This window comes from Papaver somniferum, chromosome 3, assembly GCF_003573695.1.
Source record: "Papaver somniferum cultivar HN1 chromosome 3, ASM357369v1, whole genome shotgun sequence".
Classification (NCBI taxonomy): domain Eukaryota; kingdom Viridiplantae; phylum Streptophyta; class Magnoliopsida; order Ranunculales; family Papaveraceae; genus Papaver; species Papaver somniferum.
In genome coordinates, this window is record NC_039360.1 from 19,862,563 (window position 1) to 19,872,032 (window position 9,470).

The 9,470-nt window shown below is 38.6% G+C and overlaps 1 protein-coding gene and 3 non-coding genes across 5 annotated transcripts; 1 reads left to right on the top strand and 3 right to left on the bottom strand.

The window, feature by feature from the left end:
* Positions 1-2,968: 2,968 nt before the first annotated feature.
* On the bottom strand, positions 2,969-3,039 carry TRNAG-GCC. The gene has a single exon. It is a non-coding gene; the product is annotated as a tRNA-Gly (tRNA).
* Positions 3,040-4,502: 1,463 nt separating this feature from the next.
* On the top strand, positions 4,503-6,341 carry LOC113355450 (putative F-box/FBD/LRR-repeat protein At5g22670). Of its 2 annotated transcripts, XM_026598306.1 has the most exons (3): positions 4,503-5,248; positions 5,571-5,723; positions 5,873-6,341. In XM_026598306.1, the coding sequence occupies exons 1-3, from the start codon at positions 4,652-4,654 to the stop codon at positions 6,203-6,205; spliced, it is 1,083 nt and encodes a 360-aa protein (XP_026454091.1). In that variant the 5' UTR covers positions 4,503-4,651; the 3' UTR covers positions 6,206-6,341. The 2 variants fall into 2 exon arrangements, with proteins under 2 accessions (XP_026454091.1, XP_026454092.1); XM_026598307.1 differs by lacking the exon at positions 5,571-5,723.
* An 857-nt stretch (positions 6,342-7,198) lies between these two features.
* TRNAG-GCC lies at positions 7,199-7,269 on the bottom strand. Its single transcript has one exon. It is a non-coding gene; the product is annotated as a tRNA-Gly (tRNA).
* A 902-nt stretch (positions 7,270-8,171) lies between these two features.
* Positions 8,172-8,360, bottom strand: LOC113362284. The gene has a single exon (XR_003365676.1). It is a non-coding gene; the product is annotated as a U2 spliceosomal RNA (small nuclear RNA).
* Positions 8,361-9,470: the final 1,110 nt, after the last annotated feature.

Genomic DNA, 9,470 nt, shown 5'->3' on the forward strand with positions numbered 1-9,470 from the left:
GGAGGCATGGCCGGCATGGCTTTAGTGCGGAGGTGCGGCTGGCATGGTTGGCATGCCTTTGGTGCGGAGATGTGGCTGGCATGGCATGGTTGGTATGACTTTGGCGCGGAGATGTGATTGGCATGGCATGCCATTGGAACGGTGGTGCGGCTGCTATGGTTGGCATGCCTTTGGCGCGGAGATACGGCTGGCATGGCATGCTATTGGCGCGGTGGTGCGGCTGGCATGGTTGGCATGCCTTTGGCGTGGAGATGTGGATGGCATGGCATGCCATTGGCACGATGGTGTGGCTGGCATGGTTGGCATGCCTTTGGAGCGGAGATGTGGCTGACATGGCATGCCATTGGCACGATGGTGCGGCTGGCATGGCATGCCTTTGGCGCGAAGGTGTGGCTGGCATGGCATGTCATTGGCACGGTGGTGCGGCTGTCATGGTTGGAATGCCTTTGGCGCGGAGATGTGGCTGGCATGGTTGGCATGCCTTTGGCACGGAGATGTGACTGGCATGGCATGCCATTGGAACGGTGGTGCGGCTGGCATGGTTTGTATGCCTTTGGTGCGAATATGTGGATGGCATGGCATACCATTGGCATGGTGGTGCGGCTGGCATGGTTGGCATGCCTTTGGCATGAAGATTTTACGATTTTACTCAAGTGTGACGTCACTGTCTGACTAAGGTTTTACGATTTTAACCCTAAGCTAAAAACCACCATCAACACCTGGTTTAAGTCTCGAGTGTTAATGAAAACAATTAAGCTTGTAAGTTTATAAGTCATATTTGCCATGAACTATCATTGCATACGGTTTCAATACCCTGGACGAAAGTGTATATTCTTCTGTGTAATTTCAAGGTGAACTTCTCACATGCTTACATGAATTCCTAATAAGGATTTCATCTAAAATGAGAAACTATTTGCTTGAATCTCAAGTTATCCGAGCTTGAATTCAAAGCTATCCAGGGCCTTGAAGATCTATAAATATAGATGATATTGCAATTGGAATTCTTAATGCCTGACACTCTGCGCCCTAGTTTCAAACTAGATTCGTCATGTATTAACCTAGATTTTCTCTGTGAAACATAATTAGGTTTACGACTTGAAGATTTCACTTACGGATTTGTGATGCCAAGTCTGACTATCTTTACATGATAGTTCGTGTATCCTGATTTTGTTCTTATTGATTGTTGAGGTTTTCGTCTATCTTCGATCATGAATGAAATAGATAGAAATCGCAAAGTTCTCTTCGTCTCAAACTTTGTGATTCCTCAAGATAGATATCTTAACTCTTCTTTGTTGATTTTTTTTGATTGTTCTTGAGAGGTGGTTAGTAATCCAGGATTCTCAGCTGACTGAGTGTAAGTGTTATGGATTCATGAGTTTTGTTGGATTTTGTCTATTGGAAACAAAGCTTGAGGCTGAGTGTTATTCCTTATACACAACATAAGCTGCGAGACTACACTTTTGATTACGTGGGAAATTAAACTGGTAGTGAACTAAGGACTTCAGGTGGCAAAAAATTGGAATTTCCTAAAGTAACATTTTTAATCCAGCTTGGTTCAGGTTATTTAGGGTGACAGTGCAGAAGATATTCATGGGAGCATGGCACCTATTTTTTCCCCATAATTTTGGACAACTATTGCCTTGACATTAGTAGGAATATCAGTTTATTAGCGGATAGTTTTCTAAATAAATGCATTTAGGTTTTTAAAAATCGAATGTTTTGAGTTCAATTGTATGGAGGTAAAGCAGTCATTTTTTGTTTGTTTATGAATCCGTGATAGACTTGTCTTTTTTATGCGAATTATCCCTAGGCTTGGTTTATTTTTCTTTTAGGTTTTAGCGTCGGTTCCACTTTCAAGACTCAAAATCTGTTTGATTATTCCAGTTGAAAACATTAATTTAAAAACATATGGACTGATTTTTCCATTGCATTTAGCCCACAAAATAAGTCCCCCATTTTATTTACAGTTTTCCTGTAGTGACAGTCTTTACTGGATGAATATCATCCCTGGTATACCTCAAGAAATTGGTCTCAATGCTATCGTTTCTTACATCTTAAGCTCTTTGTCATTGGAACAGTTGTTGCGAATGATTGAAATTTTTAATTAATATAAGTAAAACATACTTCTCCGTAATCCTTGAAATTGCAACTTCGGGTAAAAATCCTGTCGAATCTGCATATTTTTGCATCTAGTATAGTATTTAGGATTAAAATTGTTATGGTCTCGCATAACTTGTATCGATTTAGCCTGCAAAGTGAAGATGATTATGACAAGAACCGATTGTTGTGGTCTCATTAAAGGGACACCAATACCTCCGACATCATTCGAGGGACACAGAACCTCCCAACGATTACTTCGAGTGTAATCAAACTCCCAATAAGAGAATAACTCTCAATCTTTCATAATTCAATTCATAATTCTAAACGATTACAATACACCTTTATATAAGGTTTCATTCTCTTACGGTTACAATAACTGCTGCACAACATCATAACTAACACTCATTATCCTAATCATCCTGATAGATAACATTCAGGAACATGTACATAGGCACATAACATTGCTCCACCCATATAAGCAACCTTGTCCTCAAGGTAGTAATCGCCTTATACTGTTGCTTCCTTAGACATCATGACTTAACAAATATAGAAATACTCTTTAAGGATATATCTCTGTCTTTACTGGTTGGATTTCTTTCACTTTCCAAAACTCCGTGTGAAAGATTTTTGAACTTTCTTTGATTGCTTTCACCTTTGTCTTCAAAGATACTAAAAACATGCATCAACCATATAACACCGTCGTTGTGTGCTTTGAATTCAACTGATGATCAGCATGTTGGCGTTTGATAATGCTTCCGTGTCATGAAATTTTAGTATATATGATCCACTGCATATTATATTTAAAACTATGCGGATACACCACTTTTGCTCCTTTTTGTCAAAAACCTAACAAGCAAACAAGTATATATGCACCAGCCGGGAATCGAACCCGGATCTGTACCGTGGCAGGGTACTATTCTACCACTAGACCACTGGTGCTTATTAAGAGTACTTTTGTTTCTTTCTATTCGCTGCCGAAAGGTTTATCAAAATTGAAACTCAAACTATTTGTTCAGTTCGATGCACACTCAAAAATATCTTACGGAGCCGTACGCTAAGCACAGAGCGACTGATTCTTTTGAAAAGATGAAAAATGAAGTCATTTAACCGATAAAAGATGCCCTAAAAAGCTAAATGCAAAGTCTTGTTAAAATTACTGAATTGGAATCTTTACCAGTTTAATGTCTCTTTTGTGCTAAATGCGAAGTCTAGTTCTACTTCATTCGAGTAACAAACATCACTACCAAAACAGTCAAAATGTAAGGACACGAAAACTATGAAAACAGAATCCAAAATAAAACTCACCTGTTTTTTTTTATGGGTTTTGATACCCTTCCAAGTAAAATGGTCAAACTTATCCATGGAATCTCTCATAATTGATATGCTCTCAGAGTCTCTGATACCCGGAAATGATTAACCTACGGACACCCAAAACAGATTGGGGTGAGGCCCAAACCCACCCTTATTTTCTCCAGCTGAGCCCAGTGGCTGTCTGGGTCGGGATGATAATTCGGGGGTGTATCATCCCCCCTCAGGTACCACAATTTTTGAATTTTAACGGTCAATGCATTTAACATTTTGACCAGTTTTTCTTTTTGGCATTTGAGAATGAGCCTTTACTAAACGTGTCATTCTGTTGGAGACCTCTGCCTCTCTGAGTTATCCATTTAACCGTTCCCTTGTCGTCCGGTCGGGTACCCTTTCTTCTAAAACCCTAGCCCTAACTATGAGTTGGGTTGAAGATCACTCTCTGTCTCTCAGTTCCCTCTACAAACCCTAGCCTTATACAATACACAACACTTTCAGAGGTATGATTTCTTTTATTTTCTTTAAGGTTTTGTGTTTTTAGATTTGATTTCTTCTCTGGGTTTTCTCTGCAAAGTAAAAATTACCTTGAATTTAACGTTTACTCATTCTAAACTAATTTTAATTTTCTGTACTAATTGATAGCATATATAAATGTGCATATTCTGGATTTTGTGTTACAATGGATTTCTAAAAGATCATGAAAATGTGGAAGTTATACTCTGTTTGGAAATGGGATGATAATTGATGTTTTCTAACTGCAAATTGATTTCACATAATGCCATATGATATTGATTATCTAGTGTGTGGATTTTGTGTTCATTTTATTGATTATTTGTATGCTTAAACATGAATAGCTATCTGCTAAACTGTGAATCTCGGTTTACTTTCTACGACAAGGAAACAGTATGGATGTGGGAGAGGATAGGATTAGTAAACTGCCTGATCCATTAGTTCATCACATACTCTCTTTTCTTCCAACCAAATCTGCTGTTTCCACTTGTGTTTTATCGAAAAGATGGAAGAATGTCTGGGTATCTATTCCAGTTCTTCATTTCCACAACTGGGAACCTCCTAGAATAAGGTTTACTAGGAATGAAGATTATGATGAGGAAGCCATTATCTTGGAGACGGATAAGTTCATGGATTTTGTGGATAGGGTATTCGTTCAACGCAATATGTTAAATATAAAGAAGTTTTGCCTCGATTGTGAAAATGGGTATTTCGATCATGGGCGGGTGAACGCATGGATCACTACGGCAATGTTTACAATGTGGAATCGAAGAGTTCATTTTTTTCTGGGTCCTACTCGTACCCAAACAATGGGAAGATGATTCCTGATTCCCTTTTCACCTGTGAATCATTAACTACGTTAGACTTTCAGTTTGTAGAACAAGATGGGCTCGATCTTCCGAAATCAATTTCTCTTCCACGACTTAAGATCCTCCGTCTAACGAATATCGTATATGATGATGAAAAATTGGCAGGAAAACTCTTTTCTAGTTGCCCAGTACTTGAAGAATTGTGTTTGACTGATTGTAGTTGGCAGAATCTTTATTTCATACGTGTTTCTGCTCCTAGATTGAAGTCATTCACTCTAACTGGTTGTCTGAGAAATAATATGGAAGATGTCAAGGTCAAGATTGATGCACCAAATTTGTCGTCCTTCACTTTCTGTGATTGGCTACCAGAAGATTTTGTTGTGGATAGTTTTCCATTGCTACATGATGCAGATTTATACTACAACTATGGCGACATAGAGAGCAGATTTCTTCCTATATATAAGTTTGTAGCGAATCTCTGCAACGTAAAGGTCTTGAAAATATCAGGTGCTTACTTTAAGGTATGCTTGCTTACCTTTTTTTTTGCTTCTTTTTTTTCGAATCTTAGGTGCGTTATTCAATGTAATACCTTGGGTCCTTAAGAGAGTGACCTTGAGTTCGGCTTCTAACTTGGCCAACCTGATAGTTAAGTCCTCATTTCTTTATCTATTGTTTTCTCTTTCGTACCTTGAGTTATTTTCAGATCCCTCTGTGGTTAGCTTGAACCTGACAGAGTCAGACTCACGGCTAAAAGAATTAGTCTTTGTTACGGGGCTGAATGCAAATTTACCTACATCCGATAGGACTAGAATTGATTTTTGTTTTTGTTTGCCTAGTTATTAGATTCTCAAGCTCGCGAAGGCATTGTCTACTAGTTTCCCTACTTTTCATAATTTGATCTGTTTGGAAGTGTATGATATTCGTTATCTGCAAATGAAAACATTACTCAACTTCTTAGAGTACTCGCCAAACCTGGAAGCACTCGTCATCAAGAAGGTCTGTTACCTTTATCAAATCTGTTTGTCATTGTATCAGTTGCTATTTAACTGATACAAGAAAAAAAGTTACACAGTTAACATCATTACCTACTTCTTTCCCTTGTTAATTTTCATCATTTTTGTCTGAACTTGAAACATGGATTGTAGGTCAAATTTAGTGGCAAAGTCGACGAGAATACTTTGACATTTAACAAAGTGCCTAGTTGTTTGGAGTGCCTCAAGTCAATCGAATTTCAGAAGTTCAATGGGTACCCGAAGGAGCTGGAGATGGTTAAATTTGTTCTGAAGCATGCAAGAGTTCTTCAAACGGTCACTATGGAAACTTCATATACTGTGGAGGATGATGACATGGATCCAGCAAAGATGAAAAAGAATCTTAAAGCTATGGAGGTTGAAGCTGTGAATAAGAAAATTACAACGCAGTTAGGAATGTCACCATGGGCTTCAGCAGGTTGTGTCATTAAGTTTTCAAGTTCCTGAATCTTGTTTTTTCTTATTCTTGTCAAACCATAGTATAGGTTGCCAGGTTTTGTTTTTGATTTTCTGGGCAATTAAACTGGCAGTGAACCGAATGATTACTTTTACATTAGTAGGAATATCAGTTTATTATCGGATAGTTTTTGAACTTAATGGAGCTAGGTTTTAAAACTTGAATGTGTTGACTATCTTTTTCAAATGAATTATCCCTACTCTTTGATTTATTTTTCCTTTACTATTGCAAACTAATTGTTGAGATTCATGGAGTTTACGTTCTAGTGGAGGTTTCACTTTGAAGATCCTGAGCCTAGATTATGGAATCTGTTTGATTTATATGCGATTCTTTTAGTGTTAAAGTGTTGGTAAATCGTCATGCATTGAAGGATTGATGGTGTTCTATTTTGGTTCAGTCCAGTTTTGCTGTTTCATTGTACATGAGTAGTTAGGAACTTTTAAAACTGCTTGTACCCGAAACTTTGTGTTGAATCTGTCGATGCAAGTTGTTATAGAAAATGATGAAAACGTGGATTGGTGGGTTCAGTGAACCAATCTCCATAGCGTAATCAGATTTCACTGAATCTAATATTGACACATCGTGGGCGAATGGATACCAATGCAGTTTATAAAGATAAGTAATCTTGCAGTTTATACTACAGGTCCTAATATCCTAAATGCAAGCTTTAAGCCTGTCATTCCTATGATCTGGCAAAATTAATCAGGGGTAAAATGTTGGTGCAAGCAGGTAGCCTAGAACTAGTCAAGTCCAATTAGTTCTGGCTGCAATGGCTGGCTGCTTATCATGTGTTCTTTTAAGATGACTTGAGGATTCTCGTATTTTGCAAAAATTTATGATGTCTACAAGTTTTAAGAGCTTAAAGCAGTGCTATTGGAATGGTTTGGTGTGTTTCATGTGCACTTGTGAGTTGTATTGTGCAAGACTGTCCACTCACTGCCTGGCTACTTCAAAATGCAGCACAATGCATAAAAATACTGAATTGCACCAGCCGGGAATCGAACCCGGGTCTGTACCGTGGCAGGGTACTATTCTACCACTAGACCACTGGTGCTTATTAGGATCCCTTTGCTCAGTCTCATATAGTCACAGTCCAATTTGTATAGATTTAGATGCAGCTGACAAAAGGATGTTCATAGATCGAGGAAATGAAAATTACTACGAAGAATTTGGATCTACATGCTACCAGTCTAAATACTAAAAGTTCAAGAATCTGGTTAACAGAGATTTAGTGGCATCGGGGAGTGATAATATCCTCCAGCGCATTTCTTTGACAAACTCTAAACGCTCTCTTCGTATGTAAAGTCATTTGGAGCATATGATTCCACAGCATATGATTGATCGAATGTCGTGTCAATTCGGCCGTTAGGTGCAGGATTGTTGTTTTCTGAACCACTTAAACTTGCATCCTTTAAATCTCTTCTTGCCAATGGGACTTCCCAGTTTGGACCACCAGCCTGTAGATTTACGCATTAAAAAATGATTAACATCCTGTAACTAGTAAAGATCCGGTATCGATTTTCACCTTATATGTTTGAGCAGGGCTTAAGTGAATCAGTGAAAGCTGAGCTAGGACTTATATATGTATCAAAACAGCAGACTTCAAATCCCTGTGTAGACTTCCTATTGGGGTTTGATCGTTTCTCGCTGGTTATAGAACCACTGCTATCCAGCAACAATAATGCATCAAAACACCGCAATAATTCTAACTTATACTCCAGGTGCAATGCTTGATAAACCTGCACAGGTACGGTGATGTCTAACGAGAGGAAGTACCGTGAAAAGTAACCTCCCAAAGGTGTCCAAATTGGGTTAAAGTCGAAAGTTCATCAGCAGCAGTGCAACACTTCAAATTTCTTAAGCTTCTTCTCTTTCAAGTGCTACGAATTTTTTTTTGCCAGGACACAGCATTAAGCTTAGAACCGCAGCAGGACCAAATACTTTTCTTAGTTTTGGTGGGGGTACGCCAGGCCATTGCAGTAGTGCAACGCAAAGGCGACGCATGAGAACCCCAGCAGCAAGCTACTGTGATGGGAACTCCCGCATGGAAAAAATTAGATTAATATCGATGGCTCACATATCAGATATTAAACTGATAAGAACAGATACTACACTTGATCTTAGCCAAAAGGCCGAGAAAGGTATGGTTGTTGATGTTCCGAGCTTCTGTTTTTACAGTTTCTTTCTTCCATCCCTCTGCTCCACGCTAGTCTGTGTGGGACTAAGTCTTAAGTTTACCAGCTTCCAATTCAAGTTCAGGAAGTGGTTCTACAAAGCTATTAATGGGTTTTGCTGGTTTGCAGCTAGTAGTAAAGGTGGCCCGTGTTAACCAAATTTGAACTGCTCATTTTTTTTCTTCCCATAATTCTACTGGATTTCATCAACTAGTCCTAGTAGAAGTTTTGTTTTGCTTGTGTTGCTGTGAGTAAATAACGTCAGGTACTACTATCTTTTGGCCAAATTTGGAAGTTTAAGAAATCTTTTTCCAAATCTGTCATGGGTAATATTGAATCGCCGCTAGGCAAAGACAGAACCCTCCATGTAATGTACCTTCTAGTTTCAAGTAGATCATTATTGCAAATGCATTTTAACACGAATCCAACTGCAAAATTCTTTTTGCTATAAAATCAACAACCATGACATCTTTTCTTGACATTCAAGATTATCTGGAACTTGCACAACTGTTTTATGTTTTCAGTTCTACAAATTCTGTGATGGATAATACTTGGAGACCCATAGGAAAAGTTCCAAATGGTTATCCAACGACAACATTTGACCATGGCCACACAAATCCTCTAGCAGCACTAAATCTTAGGCTAATCTAGGACACATGGTTGAAGGGTTGTGCTCCAAAGAAAGAACTGTGCATGAGTTGAAAATTTAAACTGCTTGATCACTTGAGAGATGTAACGAGAAGCTGATTTGAATTCAGTGAAGGAGAAGCCATGGTTAAGAAACGAATGTTTTGTTTTGAAAATTGTTGGAGAAACCCAAAAATAGGTTCTTCAGCTCATCAACACACTCACATCCACTAGTTTTAGCTGCTTTAGCAAGCAACTTTTAATTCATGGACTGGCAATAAATACTATGATCATCACTACCAATACGACAGTTTAGGTCTTCGTTCATCTTAGTTTGAAAGATAGGATAGGAAAATGGTAGTTTGGGTAAGAGGTAGCTCCGCCACTGAGTAGGTGCAACGCTTTTTTGGATTTTCGTTGTAGAAACTGACCACTAGGTAAGAGGGGAACAGAA